This window comes from Triplophysa dalaica, chromosome 9 (assembly GCF_015846415.1).
Source record: "Triplophysa dalaica isolate WHDGS20190420 chromosome 9, ASM1584641v1, whole genome shotgun sequence".
NCBI lineage: Eukaryota > Metazoa > Chordata > Actinopteri > Cypriniformes > Nemacheilidae > Triplophysa > Triplophysa dalaica.
In genome coordinates this window covers 11930070-11953979 of record NC_079550.1, presented here as the reverse complement: position 1 = coordinate 11953979, position 23910 = coordinate 11930070, and the positions used below count along the sequence as shown (strand labels likewise).

Below are 23910 nucleotides of genomic sequence, written 5' to 3'. Positions count from 1 at the left end.
GACCTCCTCTAACATGTGAGACTATTTAAAGACACGGTGCATGAGCTACACAACCAGTCATCATCATGACTCCTCATGCTGGTTGTTTTTGGAAAGGTCTCCTGCTGTTCTGCCTTCTCTCCGTTTCTGTGAATGGGCACACATCAGCGCCGTAAGTCACTTTTTATTAATTAAACGGTTATTTAAATTAAACTCATTTCTGCATATTTAAAATCGTTGTACATTGTACATAAAATCATTGTCTGCAGACACTCAAAATGCATATGACAAATTCTGTATTTACAATGTCATTTGTCAACAGCTCTTTCATGGTGACATTTCCAGCTGTGATACAGTCTGGATCTGAAGCCAAACTGTGTGCAAGTCTCCTGAAGCCCAATGAAAGTCTCATAATGAACATTTATGTAGTGAATGATTTGAAAAACACATTACTGCTGCAGGAGAAAATAGACAAAGAGTTTCACCGCTGCTTCGACTTCCAGGTCTGTGCCTGATAATAAAAGAGATCAGAATATGTCTGCTGCGTTTTCATCTTATATCATTGTTGTAAATACAGTGTGTTTGAATGAACACTGAATTTTATCTCTTATCAGGCTCCACTAGTAGTAGAAGACTCAGTCCAGAAAATAAAGGTGGAAGTTAAGGGGGAGTCTTTCCAGATGACTGAAGAGAGAAAAGTGATGTTTAGACACTACAATCCTCTGACCTTTATTCAGACTGATAAACCAATCTATATTCCAGGACAAACAGGTGAGGGTTTCAAAGGCCAAATTAGTGAATAATGCTGCTAGCGTTCAAATCAACACAGTTTGTGGTGTGAAATCAGTGCAGAATTGTCTCGTGGTCACATGCTTGTCCTTTCACTGATAACTGGACATGTTGTCTTTTGAAAAGTAGATAAAATGTAACAAAATATTTTTTTTGAGCTTACCACCCCTGCCATGTTAAATACATGGAACAGCTGTTGTTAAATTTGAATACTCAAAAATATTGAAAATTATAATATGGTATTTTATTATTGCCTATCGTTTTCCATACTCCGAAAAGTTGCACAATATGGCAATATCAGTATTTTTAATCAACCAGGAAATATCCATTTTAACTATAACCGACTATTTTTAAAGCAGAAGCGTTACAATATTCTCCAAATGACAGTATGAATAACTGAAGTCTACATCAACATTTTATTTCTTTCCACAATACATACAAGACTCACAAATGCAGTCATAACAGGAACATCTTTTTTGGGCTAAATAGAGTTATTTAGGGACAATGTCCTGCTGACTGCAATCCTTTTCTTATATAAGAGCTGAAATACCTGCTGCATTTAAAGCAAAGGTTATAATTGTACATTTCTGTTTTCACATTGCACTTCAGAGTTGTTACCATGGACACAAACTTTGCCCCCCTTGATCAGCAGGTTTGGAGTGTTTACACAGCTGTATTTAAATTCTGATATCATCATACAGTATATGTAACGAGTGTGCTGGCAGAAGAGCGCATACTCCACAGGGTATCCAAAATAAAGTACTTTTATTGATGAATTCAACGGGAACCACGGAACCATGCACGCACGCACGCACGCACACTAGCAGACATCAAAGTGAGGAAAACACAGGGCTTAAATACAAGGCAAAACGTAATCAAGGGTAACTGAAACAGGTGATGGACTAATTAATTAATAAAGTCATTAGACACAGAAGGCAAACACAAATCAAAACAGAAAACAACCGTGACAGTATAAGTCATAATGCATAAAGATTGTGTATTTACTGTTTACTCTTTTATTTACAGTATAGTGCAGTGGTGCTTGAGGTAAGAACACAAAACCTCCTTTACAGTCATAAGTTAAAATCTTATTTACATTTTATACCAGATCTGTGATTATTCACAAATTCTTGACTCCTTCTTCTGCTCCTGTTTGGTTTTCCCAGGACAGTCATGGAAACAGAATCGGTCAATGGTCAAATGTTTCCTCAACACGGTGGATATTACAGCGTTCTTATGACTTAAATCCAGAAGCTCGTGAAGGCAGCTATAAACTGACGGCTCTCGTTGGTGAAAGAATGATTACACGTTATTTTAATGTGAAAAAGTATGGTAAGTCAATACAAAGTAGATTTATTCAGGACACATTTTAAGAATATTGTTTATAATTTGACTTATAGCTCTTGAAGTCTTGCTCCCTTATTCTAGTTTTGCCCAAGTTTGATGTGACCGTCAAAAAACCCACGGAAGTCAGCATTGGGGAAGAGGAAATGACAATTGAGGTTTGCGGAAAGTGAGTGGTGCATTTTCAGGCAGAGCATTTAAAAAAGATGTTTATCATCATTCATAGCTCATACATTTAAATGTTTATTCCGTATATCGGTTGCTTGTACCTTTTCCACAGATACACATACGGACAGCCTGTACTTGGCACATCTTGGGTAAAAGTGTGTCGTAACTATTTAGATTACGTTGTCATCAGTGACAGTACCCCACTCTGTTTGGAGGATATCACTGAGGTTTGTAGTGCAAGGAACAGTTCATCCAAAACAAAAAAAATCTGTCATTATTTACACACACTTGAGTTGTTCCAAATCTGATGAATTTCATTGATCTAATGAACACAGAGAACGATATTTGGAAGAATACTTGTAACCAAACAAGCCACCATTTACTACCATAGTAGGACAAATGACAATGGTAATCATAGGTGCCCCAGAACTGTTTTCTCTTCAAAATATCTTCTTTTTTTGCGTTCTACAGAAAGAAATTTATAAAGCATTTTTTTCTAGTCAATGGTGGTCATGAACTGTTTAGTTATAAGCATTCTTCCAAATATCTTTCACTGTGTTCATCAAAACAAAGAAATGTATACAGATTTGGAACAACTCAAAAGTGAGTAAATAAAGACAGAAATTTCATTTTTGGGGTAAGTATCCCTTTAAGTAAAAAAATCTAATCTATGTTTTTTCCAATGAAATCACTCTTTAATCAATATGTGTGTTTGTGTATTTATTTATTACCATTAGATGAAAGAGAATGGCTGTGCCACCCATACCATCAGAACATTGCACTTTTTCAACACCACATTGAATGATATTATGCATAATAGTTTTACCGTTAATGTGAAAGTAACAGAAGAAGGAACAGGTGAGATCGGCCTTGTGTTGAATGTAGATGTATGGAAACCAGACTGTGAGAACTGCTTGACTTTGATTTTATTTCAATGTTCTAGGTGTAATAATCCTGCATTTTTATTTAACAGAGACCTCCATGACAAAATCTGAATCTATATCTCTCACTTACGAAATTGGCAAAGTCACAGTTACAGGCCCCAAAACATTTGAACATGGATCAGTTATTGAAGGACACGTAAGTCAGAAATCACCTTGTCTTTGCTCAACACTACCAATATTTACACATTTATTAATATCCTTTTTTTTAACAGATCAAGCTTATCGATTTCAAAGGGATGCCGATTCCTCACAAAGACGTGTATCTTTTTGAGGATGAACGCTGGTCTTCAACTCTTCTGTTAAATCTCACTACAGACAGTGATGGACTGGCCGCTTTCTCACTTAATACATCAAGTCTGCCTCAAAGAGATATTAGTCTGATGGTATGACAGTTTGTGTTTATCCACTTTGTAGTCATTGTCAAGACTCCACTTTTTCACATTAAGGTAAATTGTTATTTCTTATTATCCAGGGAAATATATATCCAGATACGCATTATCGTGGCTACAAAAACCCTCACTACTCTACAGACAAAACAATAATTTTGCTCTTTCAGCCAGCCACTCCACATACACCCACATTAAGTGAATTGACAATAGAAGGTGCTAATGACCCTTTAAAGTGCAATTCTGAGTTTCCAGTCAACATTAAATATTATTTTATTGGTGAAACTACTGATGACTTCAACACTGACATTGTCTATATGGTGAGTATAAATACTTCTTTGTGATTTGTTGAACAGTATTGATGGATTGTGTTCTGGTCAGTTTCTTAACATTGATGGTGTGTGTGTGTCAGGTTTTGTCCAGAGGAGTGATAGTTCATCATGGATATGAGAAGGTTAAAGTGAAGACTTCTAATGGAGCAGCGAATGGCTCAGTGTCATTCAAACTTTCTGTTGAAGCAGATCTGAGTCCAGCTGTGCAGATTCTAGCTTACTGTCTTCTGCCCAGTGACAATGTGGTCGCTGGTAGTAAAACTTTCAACACTGAAAAGTGCTTCAGGAACAAGGTGAGAATAAATGCCTCAATGCTAAATGATTATTGATCAATGTGATACATCAAGAGTGAAATGACATAAGTGATATTGTGTGGCCACAGGTGTCTGTGCAGTTTTCTCCTGCTTCAGCAGTTCCAGGTGAAGAAAACACTCTACAGCTTTCAGCTCAGCCCGGTTCACTGTGTGCTCTCAGTGCTATAGATCAGAGTGTTTACATCCTGGAACCAGGAACACGTCTGGATGCTGATAAGGTGTAGATTAATTCAGACTCACTCTGTTAAATCTCATTCACACTGTAACGTAAAGATTGAAAGATGTAATGTATTCTGAGTTATAAAATGATTAAAAATATGACATACATGTAACAAAATGTTATGAAAAGACTAACCAGTGATTGTGATCCTGTCACAGATCTTTAATCTTTTGCCAGTGCAATCAGCATCACATTATCCTTACGAAACTGAAGACCAGCGAAATTGTTTGCATGTGAGACCCCGTCGAGCCGGAGAAATAGATCACGTATACGAAACCTTAAAGGTAACAAAAGGGGTGATGTGAGTGATGATGAAGTATTTTAAATCATACTTAATAACAAATAGTGATACACATTTTAGGCAATATAACAAAATGTCATGAGTATTACTTAACTGATTATTGAATGTAACTTGTTTTATTATTGTTGTTTGACAGACTTTGGGATTGAAGATGGCAACAAATTTGGAAGTGCGCAAACCTGCATGTTTGACACTCAATGGCCTTACTTATCACAGATATGATAATGGTACAGTTGTTATGATTGTTACATATTAGGTACCCATTAAATTGTAAATGAAATGAACGACAATTGCAATTAATAGACAACCCTGCTTTAATACTGTCACGATTTGCACAGGCACAGAGGTGAGGATCCAAACGTAGTTTATTGAAAAGGGTAATCCAAAAGCAGGCAATGGCCATACACTGTAAAATCATTACATAAAATAATCCAAGAGCATTATATGGCATATACACTGGATCAATGAAAATGCGATAGTGGAATTGACTTTGAATGCCGATGTCTAGAGGTTATTGTAACAAATCTCCATAAAAGGAAGGAAGGAGTCGGGAATCGGAAGACATTTTAAACATTTAATAAATTAATATAACAGCCGGCGGAACCTCACGGACGACCGCCGGCGAACAAAACATGAACATAAATATAAATACAAACATAACATAAGTTCGGGCCCGGTCCTCTCTCTTCGACGGTCCGGTCGCTCGTTCCTTTTATATGCTCCCATCTCCTATGTGATTCGAGTCCGGTGTGCGCACAGCTGGCGCTAATTCACAATTACTCACCGGACTCGAACCACGGTCTCGCCCCGCCTACTCTACTACAGTTATGTTTCTGCTTTGGCGCAAATCGAGAGATGGAATTGCTGGTCCCTGCGGGGGCAATCGCTGCGGCGACGCTTACTTCTGTGTAGAATATTGCTGCGGCTGGGCATGAGGTGCGAAGTGCTGTGTAGACATTGGTTGTTGAGAAATAGATGCTAGTTGGTGGTTGGAGGATGATGTGAGATAATTTGGGTGATGAGGATTCAATGAGCTTCTCTAATGATGAAGTGGCTCTCCTGTTTTTGCCAAATGGTTGATATCCTTAGGACAACATCAAGTTGACCCTGGGACAACATTTAAATCAACCAATCAGATTTCAGAAATACATTTCACGAGTTCACCTTAGCAAATAATTAAAGGGGCGCAGCGTGGATACGCTGAGAATTTAGTATGCGTATTTGGCGTGCTGTCCGGGGAGAGGGCTCCGGGGTCGGCATTCTCTCCCGACCCCGGAGCGCTCCCCCTTTGTTCGGGGCGAGGGCTCTGGTCTCTGTTTGCCCGTGCCCCGAGCACTTTCCCCCAAAAATGCGACTAGTGCAGGACAGCAGCCAAAGCTGGGCGTTATTGCCCCCCCAAAAATTAGCAAGGTTTACAGCTGTGAGTTGTTGGCCTTCGTTTTGAGTAGGGTCCCGGCTGGAGCCTCTGCGGGGTTGATTTCTGTGGGCTTCTGTGCGGTACGGATACTGGTATGGTCATTGGAAATGTGGATGGAGGCCCCTGTGCGGAAGGTGCTGCTGCTGCGGTTCAAACGACGTGTATGGGAACCCCTACTGGGACGACGCTACGTCTGAGGCGGTAGAAAGCTACTGCCGGGGCGGCATTGCTGCGGCGGATTTAGATATAGATAAAAGGGCCCCGGCTGGGGTAGCACTGCTGCGGTAGTGTAAACAACGGATAAAGGCCCCTGCTGGGGTGGCGTTGCTGCTGCGGTGTGAAAATGTAGATGAGAGACCCCTGCTGGGGTTGCGCTGCTGCTGCAGTGTGGAATATAGGTCGAACCCCTGCTGGGGCGTCAATGCTGGTGCAGTGGGAAATACAGATGAAGGCCCCTGCTGGGGAAGCGCTGCTGCTGCAGTGTGAAATATAGATAAAGACCCCTGCTGGGGTGGTACTGCTGCGGCAGTGTGAGATAGAGGCCCCTGCTGAGGCGGCACTGCTGCTGCAGTGTGAAATAAAAGCCCCTGCTGGGGCGTCACTGCTGGTGCAGTGGGAAATACAGGTGAAGGCCCCTGCTGGGGAAGCACTGCTGCTGTAGTGTGAAATAGATAAAGACCCCTGCTGGGGTTGTACTGCTGCGGCAGTGTGAGATAGAGGCCCCTGCTGAGGCGGTACTGCTGCTGCAGTTGAAATAAAAAGCCCCTGCTGGGGCGTCACTGCTGATGCAGTGGGAAATACAGGTGAAGGCCCCTGCTGGGGAAGCACTGCTGCTGCAGTGTGAAATATAGATAAAGACCCCTGCTGGGGTTGTACTGCTGCGGCAGTGTGAGATAGAGGCCCCTGCTGAGGCGGTACTGCTGCTTCAGTTGAAATAAAAGTCCCTGCTGGGGCGTCACTGCTGGTGCAGTGGGAAATACAGGTGAAGGCCCCTGCTGGGGAAGCACTGCTGCTGCAGTTTGAAATGTAGATAAAGACCCCTGCTGGGGTGGCACTGCTGCTGCAGTTGGAAATATAGATGGAAACCCCTGCTGGGGAGCACTGCTGCTGCAGTGTGAAATATAGAAAAAAGACCCCTGCTGGGGTGGCACTGCTGCTGCAGTGTGAAATATAGGTAAAAGCCCCTGCTGGGGCGTCACTGCTGCTGCAGTGGGAAATACAGGTGAAGGCCCCTGCTGGGGAAGCACTGCTGCTGCAGGGTGAAATATAGATAAAGACCCCTGCTGGGGCGTCACTGCTGTTGCGATGGGAAATGCAGGTGAAAGCCCCCCTGCTGGGGAAGCACTGCTGCTGCAGTGTGAAATATAGGAAAGGACCCCTGCTGGGATAGCACTGCTGCGGCAGTGTGGAAAAATAGGAAAAGGCTGTGGCTGTGAGCTGCTGGTGTGTGTGTGGGATTGCCGGCGGGCTGGGGTTAACGGTTTTGGTTGATGAGGGTTCGGTGTGCTTCTTTAATGTGGGAACGATCGGAACGAATGTAGCTTTTGAAAGCTTCTGAAGACCAGCGGCCGAGTGTTTGGATTTGGTGCTGGGAGAGTCCTTTTTGGGCCGCTGTTGTGGCTGCTCCGATTCTGAAGGAGTGGCTGGAAAAGTTATCGGCTGGGATGCCTGATTGGATCAAGACTAGCTTGAGGTGTTTCTGGAACCAGAAACGCGTTGTGGGGCGGTTGAAATCGTCTACGAAGAGAGGGTCGGAGGGGATTAGGGTTTGTGTGCTTCTGAGCTGGAGGTAGGCTTGGAGGGTTTGGTATGGTTGGAGAGCTGATGGTAGATTAAATATGTGTATTAGATGGCCTCTCTTTGTTTGGTCTGTCTTACTCTGTTTAATAAAGTAAGATATTGTGTCGTCATCCATTACGGAGAGATCTGAAATGGTGGGGTGGATGTCTGGATTGAATTTGGATGTGATAGTGAGTTCTGAACATCTGAGGAAACCGAAAAAAGCTAATATGAACATGGCGTCCAGTGTGCGGGCAGTGTGCGTGGAGTGGTAGCCTTGGCGGAGAGTGTTTATGCACTTAGTTAGTATTTCTAGTGTTATGGGTTTTCTGGGGTCAGGGCGGGAGGGGTGGGCTCTTTGGATGCCTTTGATCAGCATGGAGGTCTGTGAGCTGGCTATTTGGGGTGAAGGTGATCCGAAAATGAGTTTGTGGAAAAATTGTAATCCTCTTAGGTATCCTTTAATGGAACTGGCTTGGAGGTTTTTTGAGGTGTTTAGGTGGGAGATGAATGAGGTGATGGCTAGCATTGAGAAGTCTGGGAATGTTAGGATGAATCTAGCGTGGAACGATTTGAAACATTTCCAAGCTGTGAGATAAGATTGTAGGGTCCTGGGGGAGACTGAGAGGATGATGTGGCTGAGAGAGACGTCGAGGAGGGGCTTCAGTGGGTGGCCTAGGGGAATATTGGTTACGAATAGGGAGGTACTAGGGTGGGGTGTTGGACTGCTTCTGAAACTAGCTGCCTGAACTTCGGCTAATATCTGGTCCGTAATGTTGCTGGCTACGGGAGGAGGTTCCCAGGCTGGTGCGTTCGGGGGGATGGCTATTGGTGTTGCGGAGTGAATGGTGAAGGCGGCACGTGATGTGGTGTGTGGGAACAAAGGGGCGGCTGCTGGAGCCGCGTACGGATGCAGCATCACGCTTTGGGCGGCTCCAGAGCCTGTGGCAATAGGAAAATTGAAAAAGGTTTGGGCCTGCGCCTGTGCCGGAGGCAACCTCGCGGTATCTGAAGGCATTGGGGCTGCAGGCCAGAGACCGGAGGGAAAGTGGGACGGAGGATAGTGGGATAGGGTAGGGAGGGTTGCCGCTGGCGGGCGCGTGCTCGCGCCGCCGTGGTGGTGATGGACCGGCGTGGAGTCGTCGGAGGTGCTGGACTGATCCTGCAGCCAGCTGGTTGCTGGTGTCTGCGTGGTCCGGGGCGTGGCTTAGGCTGGCCGAGTGCCGTCCTTGCTTGCTTGGTGAACGGCGCCTCTTCCTAGCCGCGGTTGGAGTAGACGATTCCTGGTGTTGGAGGATTGTGGTGCTGCAGGTCTTGTCAGCGGCTTTTAGTTTTGATGTCGGAGCGGTTGTTAGAACTCCGGGCAGGCTGGAGGTGTATAGGTGGTACAACTCCACCTTTGTTGCCTTCTTGGAGAAAGGGATGTCTGCATTTTCTAGAGCCTGTCTCAGGGTTACGACGGTCCATTTCCTCATCTCAGGAATCGAGCGTTGAGCCGAGGTGTAGGAAGAGGCGGAAGAAGCTGCTGATGCCCTGGATGGCGGAGTAGATGACGCCGTGTTGCTTCGTCGTTTTGGGGTGCGACGGACGGTGCGGGAGGGCTGGCGGCCTCTTGGTGTCTCTGTCGTCTTACCCGTAACAGCTTCTTGTCCTGTGCTGGTGCTTTGGTGAGCGGTCGGGTTTTCTGAGGGACCCTGGTCGGCAAAAAGAAGTCGTTGTTTTCCATTTCAGAATTGTCGATCTCAGACATGCTGCTGTATGCTGCAAAAATCTAAGAGTGAAGGAGGTAAGGCGGTTTCACGATTTATAGAGCTCGTTCTGGTTTGGAAGGATAAGTGATGTGATTGCTAATGCCGGGCAGCTGCGTGATTTCTGATGCCGTGCAGCTGATTAATTATTTGCACGTGCTCCTCCCGAACTTTGTTAATAAAACATCATTTACAGTTTATTTTAAGATCAATCTTCCAACCAGGATTAGGTGCTTCTAGACCATTGTTTTTCACTTATCATTTCCCTCTGATTTTAGGGGTATGTTATGTTATGGTTTGGTGTGGGTTGAGGTTTTATTTATCAAAATATGTTGTCATGAGGACATCAACCACTTAGCAAAATCAGGACGAGCATGAGGTAGCGGTCTGACCGGATGTTTCTTTTGAAGGCTTCTGATGTTCAATGGCCGAGTGCTTGGATTTGGTGCTGAGAGAGGCCCTTCTGGGCAGCTGTGGTTGCTGTACCTATGCAGAATGAGTGGCCGGGACAATGGTCAGGGGGGATGCCGGACTGGAGCAAAACGGCTTTTGGGTGTTTTTGGAACCAAAAACTTGTGACTTGTTTGAGTTGTCAATGAATAAGGGTTCGGATGCGGTTTTGGTCTGGGGTTTCCTGAAGGGTAGATAGGCTATCTCCAAATATGGCATGCATGCCTCATTCAAGGAAAGGCCTATGGGCATCATTCTATCAATGGTTTTTCATGCCTTCTTAAGAATTTTCATGATAGTAAAGTGTATTTATAATGATGATGTTTGACGAGTGTTGCTATTTCAAATAAGCAGCTCAAACTCGCAGTGCTTTCAAATGAAGCAGTATTCCTACTGATCACACGGACAAAATGCGCACAAAACATAATCGCAGGCTTTGCGATTTCATAATCCCACTAGCCACATCGATTTAAGCACAATTTAGTGTTATTTGCAGTTTATCATGTATCCCTAACCTCTGAAGACTTAGTTATTGAGAGTTGCATTCATCCACATTCATTTTAATGGCAGTGGCGCATTTTTTTAATCTATTATCTCTGCCCAAACTTTACCTCTGATAGACACCCGCAAAGAATAAACTACCTGTAGATTATTTCTTATAACAAGCAAAAGAAATAATAAGTAAATTGCATTAAATTTGATGGCATTATTGTAATCATTACATACTGTAGTTCATTAAGGCAAAGAAATCAAGATAAACATTATGGAAAAGTTTAGGAAGCTATATGAACATAGATTCTAAACTGTATCATATATTGTCAGATAAATAGTTTTAATTATCTGCTCTTCCCTTTCAGTATTGGATATGTTATATCATAGTGTTGGAATGGCATTTAATGGTAGTCCTCAAGTGACATTAAGGAGCATCTTTCCAGAGACATGGATTTGGCAACTTTCTGAAGTTGGGTTAGTAAAGCAGCTTTACAATGACAATTACAGGATCTGTCAACACTAGCATGAAATGCCACTTTATATTAAGTTGTGTATCTACCAAAATCTGCTGTAAAAAGCTTAAACTCTTGTGCTTTTAAGCCTTGACATTTTAGTTGCTACGATGTAGATTATCTTTGAATGTATTGACTCATATGCTCTTGTAAAATCAGGATTGCAGCTAGTTTGATTCATCAGCCACTACAGAATATGAAGATGTTAAGATGTACGGTGTATGTATGGATACATCAGACCAGCAATCTTGTTTTTCACAAACCTTTAGGGCATAGTAATTGTTATTCGGCCTACTATAATGATTTGATGGAATGTAGAATTATTAAATAACAGATGATGGTAAACATATCTAGTAATACATGTGGTAAGGATAACATTCCTTTCTGGAATGGTTTATGATCCTTGACTTGAAAAGTAATCAATTTAATATCAGATTCAATTATTATAATATCTCCACCACAGGGACTCAGGATCAACACAAGTTCCAGTGAAGGTTCCTGACACCATCACCACCTGGGAGATGGATGTCTTCTGTCTGTCCTCTAAAGGTCTGGGTCTGGCTCCTCCTGCTCAGCTGACAGTTTTCCAGCCCTTCTTCCTGGAGCTCTCACTGCCTTACTCCATCATCCGTGGAGAGATCTTTGAGCTGAAGGCCACCGTCTTTAACTATCTGTCCAAGTGCATCATGGTGAGATTTCTCAATTAATCTTCGATTACATTTCACATCATATCAGATCTGAACTAATCCTCCATCTTTCATGGGCAGGTTAAAGTAACTCCAGCTCCGTCCTCAGACTTCACTCTTAAAGCCTCCTCTGATGATCAGTATTCATCCTGTCTATGTGCTAATGGAAGAAAAACATTTAAATGGATTCTCACTCCTTCTGTGCTTGGTCAGTTTCAGAATCAAGAAACAATTTATATTTCTGTTTTTTTCATTTTCATACTTCTTCAGATGTGTTTTGTGTATTGTAGGAGTGTTGAATATTACAGTGAGTGCAGAGGCAGAGCAGTCACAGACTGTGTGTGACAATGAGATTGTGAGCGTGCCAGAGAGAGGACGCATTGACATAGTTACTCGAAGTCTCCTTGTACAGGTGAGCTCACCTCCAACAGCTCTCACACACACTTCAATGTCACTTATATTAATATGTTAACATCATTATTATCTGCTGTAGGCTGAAGGAACTGAAAAGACAGAAACGCACAGCTGGTTACTGTGTCCAAAGGGTTTGTTCACATTTAATGCTAGAAAAAAATGTGCAACTCACTTTAATATTGTAATGTTGTTCTTCTGATAATTAAAATGTTTTCATCTCTCTGGTTTATAGGCAACAGTCTGTCAGAAGAACTTGATCTGACTCTTCCTAAAGATGTGATAGAGGGATCAGCCAGATCTTCTGTTTCAGTCATTGGTAACATTTACTGTAAATACACAAACAGAAATGAAGAGTTACATTTGTGTCATTGACTTTACATTCCTCTTGCAGGAGACATATTGGGTCGTGCGCTGCAGAATCTTCATGGATTATTGCGGATGCCGTATGGCTGTGGAGAACAAAACATTGCTGTTCTTTCTCCCAATATTTACATTTTACAGTATCTGGAGAACACAGAGCAGCTCACCTCAAACATCAGAGAGAAAGCTGCAGGCTTCCTGAAGAGTGGTAAGAAATATAAATGCTTTTTTCTCGTGCTTGAACACATCAGATGTGCTTTAATGAAGAGTCACATGTGTAGCTGATTGTTCTACCAACAAACTGTTCATCTCTTCAATCACTGTCAAACTAAACAGGTTATCAGAGACAACTGAACTATAGACATCATAGTGGTGCATACAGCACATTTGGTCATGGGAATGAGAATACATGGTGAATATTTCCTTTTCACTATCTAAACATTATATCAGACAAACAATAAACAAATGCATCAATTTCTTCAATAACACATCTCCAGGTTGACAGCTTTTGTCCTGAGATCTTTTGGCAAAGCACAGAAATACATCTTCATTGATCCACATGTTATTCAGAGTGCAAAGGATTGGTTAATAAGAGGACGTAGTTCAGACGGCTGTTTTATTCAACAGGGAAGTTTGTTCAATAACAGAATGAAGGTCTGTGATTGATTATTAAACGGTATATGAGTAAAGATTTAAATGAAAACTTAAGTACAATATGTGTTGTTTGTATCTGTGTTTGTGAAGGGTGGAGTAAATGATAATGTGACCATGACTGCCTACATCACTGCATCATTGCTTGAACTGGAAACTCCAGTGACCGTAAGTTCATCTCCAGAGAACACAGTAGAAACTATCAGAAGAATGACACTGACACACACCTGCTGTTTCTCTGTTTGTGTTACAGGATCCTGTGCTCACTCAAAGTTTGTCTTGTTTGAGGTCCGTCATTGGGAATCTTAAAAACACTTACAGCACTGCGCTGCTTGCCTACACTTTCAGTCTGACGAATGACACAGACACCCGACAGCGGCTTTTAAAGGAGCTCGACACTGTTGCCATTTCAGATGGTAAAGACATGTTTTGCATCAAGACATGTTTTGGATTTTGCATCTAACATAGTTGAGTCTCCTCATGTCTCTTTTGGTGTGTGTGTTGTAAAGGAGGTCTCCTTCACTGGACTCAGATGGGATCTAGTGATGATTCTGGTTCTCTGGCAGTGGAGATCAGCTCATATGTTCTGTTAGCGGTTCTCACAACAGATTCAGTCACTACAGCTGATCTGGGATATGCTAACAGGATTGTGAGCTGGCTTGTGAAGCAGCAGAACGCTTATGGAGGATTCTCCTCTACACAGGTGAACACACTATAGTTTGTTTTACACACAGAATGTATTTTCATGTTGTAATGATGATGTTGTGATGTTATCAGGACACAGTTGTGGCTCTTCAGGCTTTGTCTTTGTACGCCACCAAAGTGTTCAGCTCTGATGGCTCCAGCACAGTGACGGTTCAGTCAGCAGGAGACTCTCACAGCTTTGATGTAAATCAAGACAACAAGTTACTGTATCAGGAGAAGAAACTGAAGAACCTTCCAGGCAAATACAGCATTGAAGTGAACGGATCAAGCTGTGTGTCTGTGCAGGTCAGAATATCCTGGTCTATCTATCTCTGAATTAGCACAAAACCACTTGCCTTGTTTCTGTATTGTTCTGATTCTTTATTCTTCTCTTACAGATGGCTTTGTTCTACAACATTCCCACCCCCAGTGAGGATAAATCATTGACTGTTGAAGCTTTACTTGAGGCTGATTGCAAAAAGTCATACGGACAGCAACATAATTTGAACTTCACAGTGAAGTACGAAAATATAAATGAAAAGAAAACTGAAGTGTGCTTTAATTTGTCCAAATCCAAAAACAAACACTTCTGAATCTCTAAACACATTAACACAAAATGAGCTTAAACTGTTTGACCTACAAATGCTTACTGAACACCTAGCTTCACAACAACTTTATATCACAACATCACATCTCTGTTGTTAAACCTATAAATAAATCACGTAAAGAAACCCGATGATAACATCTTGTTCCCTTTCTGTCGGTCTCTCGACATTGTGTCGAGCCGACAGATGGGGTTCACCCTTGAGAACCAATCAACTCTGACTACTATAGAAGAGGCCAGTGAAATTTGGCGAAAGCAGTTCCCGGCGGTGAAGAAGCAGACAGAGGCGTTTAGCCCAGAGGACCCCGAGATCTCGGAAGTGGATGTACGCCTTCGCTAGGTAAGGGAAGAGGAGCACCAAGTGTAATTGGTTGCGCCGCTTGGCCCAACCGTACTTGGTTCTCAGTGCTGATTCTCTTGGCAACGACTCCCCCCTGGCCCATTTCCCTGACGGAGGACCTGCTCTCTCAGGGGAAGGACACGTTCTGGCGTCCCAGACCAGACCTCTGGAACCTCCATGTCTGGTCTCTCGATGGGACGAGGAGAATCCTGAGTTGGCTATCCCCCTCTGTGGCGGAGACAATCACCCTCTTCTCATCCTGGTGTCTCTCTCAACGAGAAGACCCACGGAGGTGCCCGATCAGGATCGTGTTGTTCTTCCTACAAGAGACTGGAGACTAACATCTCCCCCTCCACACTGAAGGTGTATGTAGTCGCTATCGCCACTCGTCACGACTCAGTTGATGGAAACTCTTTAGGGCAGCGTGACCTTGTCACCAGGTTTCCTAAGCAGCGTGAGAAGGCAGAGTCTGCCTCGTCTCCATACCTGCCTTCGCTCCATACCCTCTTGGGACCTTAATGTGGTCCTGGCGGGTGAGCCCCTCTGAGGCTCCGATCTTCCTCACCTTTCGAGTAAGATACCTTCAAGAGGGTAGGACCTTCAAGCATTCTCCGTGTCCCCGGATTGCCTTGAATTCGGCCCCGGCAACTCTAACGGAATTATCCTGAGACCCAGTCCCGGATACCTGCCCGAAGTTCCCACGACTCCCTTTCGAAACCAAGTGGTGAACTTGCAGTCGCTCCCCATTGGGGAGGAAGACCCAACCCCATCCGTGTTTTGTCCAGTATGCACACTGCGCCTCTACTTGGACCGCACGCAGAGCTTCAGCTCTGACCAGCTCTTTGTCTGTTTTGGAGGACAGCAGTAGGGGAAAGTTGTCTCCAAACAGAAACGGTGCACTGGATAGTGGATGCCGCCACGGCGGCATACCGATCACAAGCATACTCATTGGCAGTGTGAGCTCACTCCACACGGAGTATAGCCACCTCCTGGGCACTGGCCAGAGGCGCCTCTCTGGCAGACATTTGTAAAGCTGAGTCTTCGCAAGGTTTTACGACGTTTGCGTAAACCCGGTGTCAGCCCTCGTCCTGCTTGGCGACCTGTAGGACTGGCATCCGGCGAGGCGATGCCTGCGAAAGCACTCCCCAGCAGGTTGGGTCAGTGTACTATCTACCTCTCTTCTTACCCAACCACTTGGTTAAGAATAGGCATCCCTATCCACCTCCCTTCTTACGCAATCACATGACTTAGAACAGTCATTCCATCCATCACTAAGCAAGCACCCCCTGGGGGTCGGCTGGGCAGAGCAGCCTTCCCCCGTAGGCCAGGAGAACATATGAACTATAACAGATAGCTCTAACCGGACGTCTGTAACACCCCCTCCGTGGGCTGTTCCGTCTGATGTATCCTCATGAGTTGGTTCCCACTCCTGTTAACCCATGAATTCCCCCAAGTGGACCCCCACCTCGCGGTTGACTACTCAGTCCGCACGCTCCGTGCGATATCCCTCTGTATCCAATGTATTCCTTCCCTGAAGTAGGAAGTAGCCTCTGCAGCGAATTCCTAATTAAGGAAGTCTCGCTCACCCGGTGTAAACCTGATCCGGACAGCCTCTCGCCAGTAGAGAGCTATGGCCTCAGTCCATGAAAGGTTACCGGTCAGGGCTGTACCCATCTTTCTCCAAGAAAGCACTGGGACCCCCTGACCATCACACTGGAAGGTTACAGTTTCGTAGAAGCCTCGTGCTGACACGCCCAGGCCTGTTCCCTTCGCTAGAGATTGTGACTTGATACAGCGTTGTGGCATTTTCCATTGGAACCCTATCTGTCGGCTCCACACAACGTCGAGAGACAGACAGAAAGGGAACGTCTTGGTTACGTCTGTAACCTCAGTTCCCTGATGGAGGGAACGAGACGTTGTGTCCCTTATGCCAAAACACGTATCGTCCTCTGCTGTAGTCGTGAGAGGTCCTCAGGCTCTTTAGAACAAAAGGTAAATGAATGCTGCACCCCGTCTTCATTTTATACCAGATATCCGGGGGCGGAGACCGGCATGCAATTTTCATTTGCCAAATTTCATTGGCCTCTTTTATAGTAGTCAGAGTTGATTTGTTCTCAAGGGCGAACCCCATATGTCGTATCGACACAACATCTCTTTCCCTCTATCAGGGAACTGAGGGCACAGACGTAACCAAGACGATTTATTACACTAAATTGTTTTATGTTATTATGTGAGGTGTTTGAGAAATCAACCTTTGGGTTGAATCTTTTGCAGATATCAGGGTTCCCAAGAAAATACTAACATGGTCATCGTGGATATTAAACTCTTATCAGGATTCACGGCTGATACATCACAGGTGTGTTTTATTATATAAAGTTATTAATCACACATGTATTCGAAGTTAAGAAATGTTATAGTAAAGAATAGTAACATAACGCAAGACATTTTAACTTTAATAATGAAAATAGCTTCTTCCTCACAGCTTAGCAGCCTTCAGCAGTTTTCATCTCTTGTGGAGCGGGTCGATTCTAAAGATGATCATGTCATTGTGTATTTGAAGGAGGTGAGACAATTTCTCAGCTTTTAATGTTTTTCATTCATATGAAGCTGTCGCTGACTGATACTATCATAATAAATTAAATATAATTAATGTTATTTAACTACAAACATTTGATCTATAATCCCCATGAACTAGTTTGTGTTCTTCTGTTTATCCCTCTTCAGGTTCCAAAAAATATTCCCATATATTATCAGATACAATTAAAGCAGGTTCTTCCAGTGAAGAATCTCCAGCCAGCTGTCATTAAAGTCTATGATTATTACCAAACAAGTAAGACTTGATATGCCAATGTTTTATGTTTAAACGTGATAATGTTTAATCACTATGTCCAGTGTTTATTCATTATTTATATCAAATATATTCTCAGTAATTTCATTTTGAAGTTCTAGTTTATGCATTGCCAACACACAACTGTTGGTCTTACTTTGGCTTCATTTGAAAGTTTACTATACTAGTATTACACACAATTTCTTGCATACTGTGATTATGTTCACTTGTGGGTGATAACATTTCTTAATTTTCTTCAGGTGATCAGTCTGAGAGCGAATATTCTTTCCCCTGTGAATAAACTTCAGTACTGCAGTTTGGATAAAGTTCAAAATGAATGCATTATTCTTGTTATCTTATATGTTCAATTACTTTGCTCTTTATATTTGACAATAAAAAAAATAAAGATTTGTTATTTCATGAAAGGGTTAAAGTTTTTTTCCTTTTTGCTCTTGTTGCACACGGGCCTGTTCCAACACTATCTTAATATGCGCCATAAGATGAGCAAATTACCCACAATTGACAAGACTTCAGAGAAAACAGACAGTGAAAATGCTTATATTCGTATATATTTAGATTTTATGTGCACATTGCATATATGTGCATGTTATATGCCAATGTAACAAAAGAATAAAGAATTTGTCACTAAATGACTAATGTTTAAACTTTTCTTTACAATGCTTTAATTGCTTGCTTCCCTGGTTTGCTTCTTAAACTTATCTGGGCTGCTTTTTCTTTATAATATAATAGGTCTCATGAACTGGGCTTGTTTATTGTTTTTTACTGATGTATGAGGTCTACTTATTTTCTATGAAATGAAGCAGGAATGTTCAATTGGTACACATCTTGTTTTGAGGTACATGGCCCAGATAACAACGAACACATGAGAACAACATATGTTTAAGTCATGGCAAACAGTAGGAAACATTAACTCGTATATATATGGTATGCTATGCAAAATGGTACAACAGAAGTAGTGTAACAGAAAAGTCTTAATGGCTTGTTTCTGCTCCATTACAATTATGTAATACACGTCAAAGTTGGCTGTTTTCAGATAGACTATTTTCCAGAGCTTAGCATATGATAAAGCCCTACTGCCTCATGTGGAGATTGTAGCTCTACAATCACAAGATAATTGAAATTGAGACTTTTATGGGACAAAATCTCAGGTCGTACGTTTGTCCTAATCATTAAACAGTCTGAGCAGTCAAACACTTTTCAGATAAAACACCAATGTAGAGTAACTCTGTTTATTTAGACTGAGTTGGTGTAGTCTTACCCTTGATTTTAGTGCAACTGCATACTTAAGCACAAAATTTGGTCATTGTCCGTAATGGTTCTTTGAGGACAGCTTGTTCAGAAAACAAAATGTGAACGCTTTGGTTTTACTTAAGTAAAGTTGTCCTTTATTAAAATTCTGGCACCATAACTGCCTTGTGTTGTGCAAGCTTATTGTTAGAAAATTGTAATTCTATTCACAGTAAAACTGACAAAAGCTGTATATTTTTTTATTTTATTGTAGTTTATATTAAAATGCCTCTCTTACATTATCTGTCACATATACTTATTTTACTGTGTACAAGAGTAACATTTTAAATTGTTGGTTAAATGTTTAGCGTTTCAGACATTAACAGGCATGTACACACTGCATTGACTGTATGGTTGAATCATTAATCAGATTGTCAATAGAAATGTTTTTGAAGAACCTTTTTTAACATGAGACTTTCTTTAAAAGACACAGTGCATGTCCTGGACGATCGGTCATTATCATGGCTCGTAATGCTAGTTGTGTTTTGAAAGATCTCCTGTCAACCTATGTGAATGGACAAACATCAGAGCCGTAAGTCACTTTAAATAATCTACTGAAGAGCATTGTTGATCACTGTCATAATCAGTTTAATTCCAAAGTACAGTTTAAAACAGGACTTCATAAAATAAAATGAATATATATTTGAGACTATAAGCTGACACATCTGATTGTGATGCTTTGCATTAAAATGCATTTTACATGCAGGCCCTCAAGTGCACAGGACAGACAGAATACAGTATTATTATTGTGATCTGTTGACAGTTCTTTCATGGTGACATTTCCACAACGTTTATCTGGTGAATGATTTGGAAAACACATAACTATTTCAGGAGAAAACAGACCAGGAGTTTCACCGCTGCTTCAACTTCCAGGTCTGTGCCTGATGATAAAACAGATAAAAATACATCTGCTTATCTATCATCTTATTTCATTGTTGTAAATAGTGTGTTTGAGCACTTAATTGTATTTCTCATCAGGCTCCATTGGTAGAAATAGACTCAATACAGTATATAAAGGTCGAAATTAAGGGGGAGTCTTTCCAAATGTTTGAAGAGAGAAATGTGACATTCATTCAGACTGATAAACCCATCTATAACCCAGGACAAACAGGTGAGTGTTTCAAAGGTTAAAACAAGTATTTTGGTATTGTATATTCAAACAGCAGTTGTAGTGTTTGCATTGAAAGACAATATTGCGACATTATCAAATACAGTACATACCATTTTTGACAAACCAGAATTTAAACAACATGCAGAGGTGTAAAGAGTACATGAAAACCATACTTAAAGGCGGGGTGTTCGATTTCTCTTAGCCGTTGTTGATGTTCAAATTACCAAAACAAACACACCCCTACCCCCATCTTTTGCTTTCATCAGCGCTTGGCTCGACTGATGTCCGTCCTGTGCACTGTGCACATTACTGATGATTGGCTAGAAGGTTGTTTTTGTATTCGGCCGGACTTTGTCTAAACAAGCGTAATTCGGAAATCGGACACCCACGCCTTTAAGTAAAAGTCGCAGCAAAAATTACTCCATCACAAATTAAAAGTCACCAATTGCAACACCAATTCCACTTCAGTAAATGTCTAGTATCTGATTTAAACAGTACTTGAGTATTTTACTCATACTCAATTTAGGCTCAAAGAAGCACTAGTCCTCAACGCTCAAGAGACATCTTACTGAAAAACAAGACACAGTTGATTCGTTAGGAGAGCAATTGCATTTATTTTCTTAATTCATAATAAGACTGAACACCTCCAAATTGCAACAAATCTTGACTGACACCATAACCTATGTCTATTACAAACACCCAACTCTCATTCAAGATCAAGTGCTCATAAGAAAAGCAAACTCCTTCAAAAATGTCTCTTCATTATAACGGATAAATAAAATAATGTTAAGTCAAATTACAATGTCAAAGCCTTTTTGCACTTGACATGCTGGTTAAGGCCCTATCGCCAGCTGCAGTCATGTCCTCATTTCACATATAAACCGCCAGCGATTGACAACTACCTGATACTGCACTCGTATTCACATAAAGAGGCCATGTTGACAAATTTTAGTAAATTAGGGAAAAATCCACGAGATTATAGTACCTTCAATACACTGTAAATGGCAATATTAATTCTTCTGTAGCAAAAAAAAACTGCCATGCAAAATGTAATGTGTAATTGAATTAGTCATCGCTCATGTAGTGGAGTAAAGAGTACATATAGTTCAAAGTTGCTAATATTATGAATACTCAGTACAACTAAGTAGCCAAAAAGATACTTACGTAAATAACATTTACTCAAATTCTTTACACCACTGCCAACATGTACCCAAAATATTAAGCTTCGGTTATTAATACAGTATATATATTGCTCAACTCTTGCAAAACCCTGAAAAACAATCAAGGTGTTAGAGACATGGAAGATTATGAAAAAGGACCTGTTCTTTGGACCTTTACCACAGCTTACAAATGAATAACAATCCATAAGATCATGTTTTTAATTAATCATTTCTGATTTTACAGTACATTTCAGAGTTGTTACCATGGATAAAAATGTCGTACCCCTCGAACAACAGGTCTGCCATTTTTTATTTTAGTTGTTTTTAGGCAGTTTATCTAAAACGTGTATCTTTTTGTAAGTGAAATCTGTTCCCCAAAACTGCTGTTCAATCTCACTACAGACAGTGATGGACTGGTCGCTTTCTCACTAAACACATCAACTCTTCCTGAAACAGATGTTACTCTGATGGTATGATAGGTTGTGTTAATAAGTTTCATTTATTTGTGTTGTTCTTGCTGTTTTCTTGATTGTAATGTCTCATTCATTATTGTCCAGGCAAGTTTGAATCCAACGTTTCATAGTGAGATTGAAAAGCCTCACTTTGCTACAACTGAAGAAACGGTTTCAATTCTCCAGCCTGCCACTTCAGATACACCCACATTAAGTGAACTGACTATAGAGGATAATGACTTCTTGAAGTGTAATTCGGAGTTTCAAGTAACCATTGAGTATTATTTTATTGATGAAATTATTGATGACTTCAACACTGACATTGTCTATATGGTGAGTATAAATACTTCTTTGTGATTTGTTGAACAGTATTGATGGGTTGTGTTCTGGTCAGTTTGTTAACACCGATGTTGTGGGTGTGTGTCAGGTTTTGTCCAGAGGAGTGATAGTTCATGATGGATATGAGAAGGTTAAAGTGAAGACTTCTAATGGAGCAGCGAATGGCTAAGTGTCATTCAAACTGTCTGTTGGAGCAGATCTGAGTCCAGCTGTGCAGATTCTAGCTTACTGTCTTCTGCCCAGTGACAATGTGGTCGCTGGTAGTAAAACTTTCAACACTGAAAAGTGCTTCAGGAACAAGGTGTGTGAACAATGTAACACTAAACTGTAGCAATGCAGTGTGAATGTAGATGTAAATATGATATGTGTGTGTGCGTGTGGTTGTGTGTATTTATGAAAAAATATGATTTTTTTCTTGTGTGGTTACAGGTATCTGTGCAGTTTTCTCCTGCTTCAGCAGTTCCAGGTGAAGAAAACACTGTACATGTGTCAGCTCAGCCCGGTTCACTGTGTGCTCTCAGTGCTGTAGATCAGAGTGTTTACATCCTGAAACCAGGAAAACGTCTGGATGCTGATAAGGTGTAGATTAATTCTGTATGGATGTATATATATCACCACCTTGGAAGTTTGAGGATCTATCTGTATTCGGAGCCATTTTTTGTATGGCTGAAATAACATGCTAATGGTGATAGTTGTAATTAAGACCCCATCAATTAAATAGTTGACTAAAGCCCTGTGTCCACCTAAGCGTTTACACCTGTGGCCCTCATGTTTTTTCAATTGTTTTCAAAGGTACGTCGCGCTTTAAAAAATAGCCATCAGTTGACTTTTTTTAGTGCTCAGCGCTGTTGCTATACCTTGTATGTATCTTTGAGCAGAACGCTGCGCCTGGAGCAGGCGTTTTCAGCAGAGCTCCTGCCGTTTTCAGCAGCGTAATTGCGCCTCGGTGGATACAGCCCCTAATGTTGTAAAATTGAAGACATATTAAGATCTTAATTTAAAGAAAGAAAGACAAGTTTAAAAATAAGGATCAAAGAAAGCTGATCTTCTTGTTTGCAATAGATGTGCTGATTAACTCACAAATAGACCCCTATAGAATCAGGTAAGGCTTAGGCTTTGTAGATACAACCTTTTTGTTTTCTAAAAACGTCACAAAATGTAACTTAATAAACATCACATGATATTTACATTTATGCATTTGGCAGACGCTTTTATCCAAAGCGACTTACATTTCATTATCCTATACATTTTTAAATAGGTATGTGCAATCCCCTGGGACAGTTAACGCAATGCTCTTACCACTGAGCTACAGGAAAGCTCAGTGGTAAATTATGATATAAATAAGTTATAGTCACAGAATAATAATATGTGAATACATTAGTTTGAAAACAATGTTAGAAATATCCAAGGTGACTGTATGCATGTTATCCAATATTAATAAGTTACCTGTCTGCTTGAATACTCGATTCTGATTGGCTGGAAGGTGTGGATTAATAATGCAATATCGCTTGAGTAGGAGTGGTATAAATACACTACATACACGACTACGAGAGCGATATTGCACTTATGCATCAGTTCGACGGCACCAGTGTGAAGATAAACCAGAAACAACGAGTGTCTTTAAACCCCTCCGGAACTACATTCTTCCGCCACAGCCCAGCATACCTCCGCTACCGAGTCCAAACAATCACTTCTTGTAATTTTGCGCTGTCCTGAGAGAGACTTTTAAAAGACAACTCACCGAGGATTTGTTAATCCCATTTCTACTATCTTGATCGATACCCTCGCGTCCCACGCTG

At 41.6% G+C, this 23910-nt stretch overlaps 1 protein-coding gene across 5 annotated transcripts; it reads left to right on the top strand.

The window, feature by feature from the left end:
- The first annotated feature begins 48 nt into the window (after positions 1–48).
- LOC130428336 (alpha-2-macroglobulin-like) lies at positions 49–18166 on the top strand. 5 transcript variants are annotated; one of them, XM_056756268.1, is made up of 34 exons: positions 55–151; positions 302–482; positions 594–750; positions 1368–1420; positions 1795–1815; positions 1935–2100; positions 2197–2281; positions 2393–2507; positions 3018–3138; positions 3254–3360; positions 3437–3607; positions 3697–3930; positions 4023–4235; positions 4325–4474; positions 4635–4760; positions 4914–5004; positions 11029–11137; positions 11639–11864; positions 11943–12069; positions 12152–12273; positions 12355–12406; positions 12508–12591; positions 12667–12843; positions 12972–13047; positions 13133–13289; positions 13380–13454; positions 13540–13702; positions 13796–13989; positions 14064–14276; positions 14369–14490; positions 17189–17270; positions 17397–17477; positions 17639–17744; positions 18002–18166. In XM_056756268.1, exons 1-34 carry the CDS (start codon positions 66–68, stop codon positions 18040–18042), a joined length of 4284 nt encoding a protein of 1427 aa, XP_056612246.1. In that variant the 5' UTR covers positions 55–65; the 3' UTR covers positions 18043–18166. The 5 variants fall into 5 exon arrangements, 4 of the variants coding, with proteins under 4 accessions (XP_056612244.1, XP_056612245.1, XP_056612246.1 ...); XM_056756266.1 differs by lacking the exon at positions 1368–1420 and having other exon boundaries at positions 49–151; XM_056756267.1 differs by lacking the exon at positions 1368–1420 and having other exon boundaries at positions 49–151; positions 2178–2281.
- The last annotated feature ends 5744 nt before the right edge of the window (positions 18167–23910 follow it).

Bases quoted from the DNA above. Each gene is read 5' to 3' on its own strand.
- LOC130428336 (XM_056756268.1), top strand. From the start codon at position 66: ATGACTCCTCATGCTGGTTGTTTTTGGAAAGGTCTCCTGCTGTTCTGC. The intron at 5,005-11,028 runs GTACAGTTGTTA...CTTCCCTTTCAG, and splicing joins TTATCACAGATATGATAATG to TATTGGATATGTTATATCAT. The intron at 13,455-13,539 runs GTAAGTTCATCT...TTTGTGTTACAG, and splicing joins AACTGGAAACTCCAGTGACC to GATCCTGTGCTCACTCAAAG.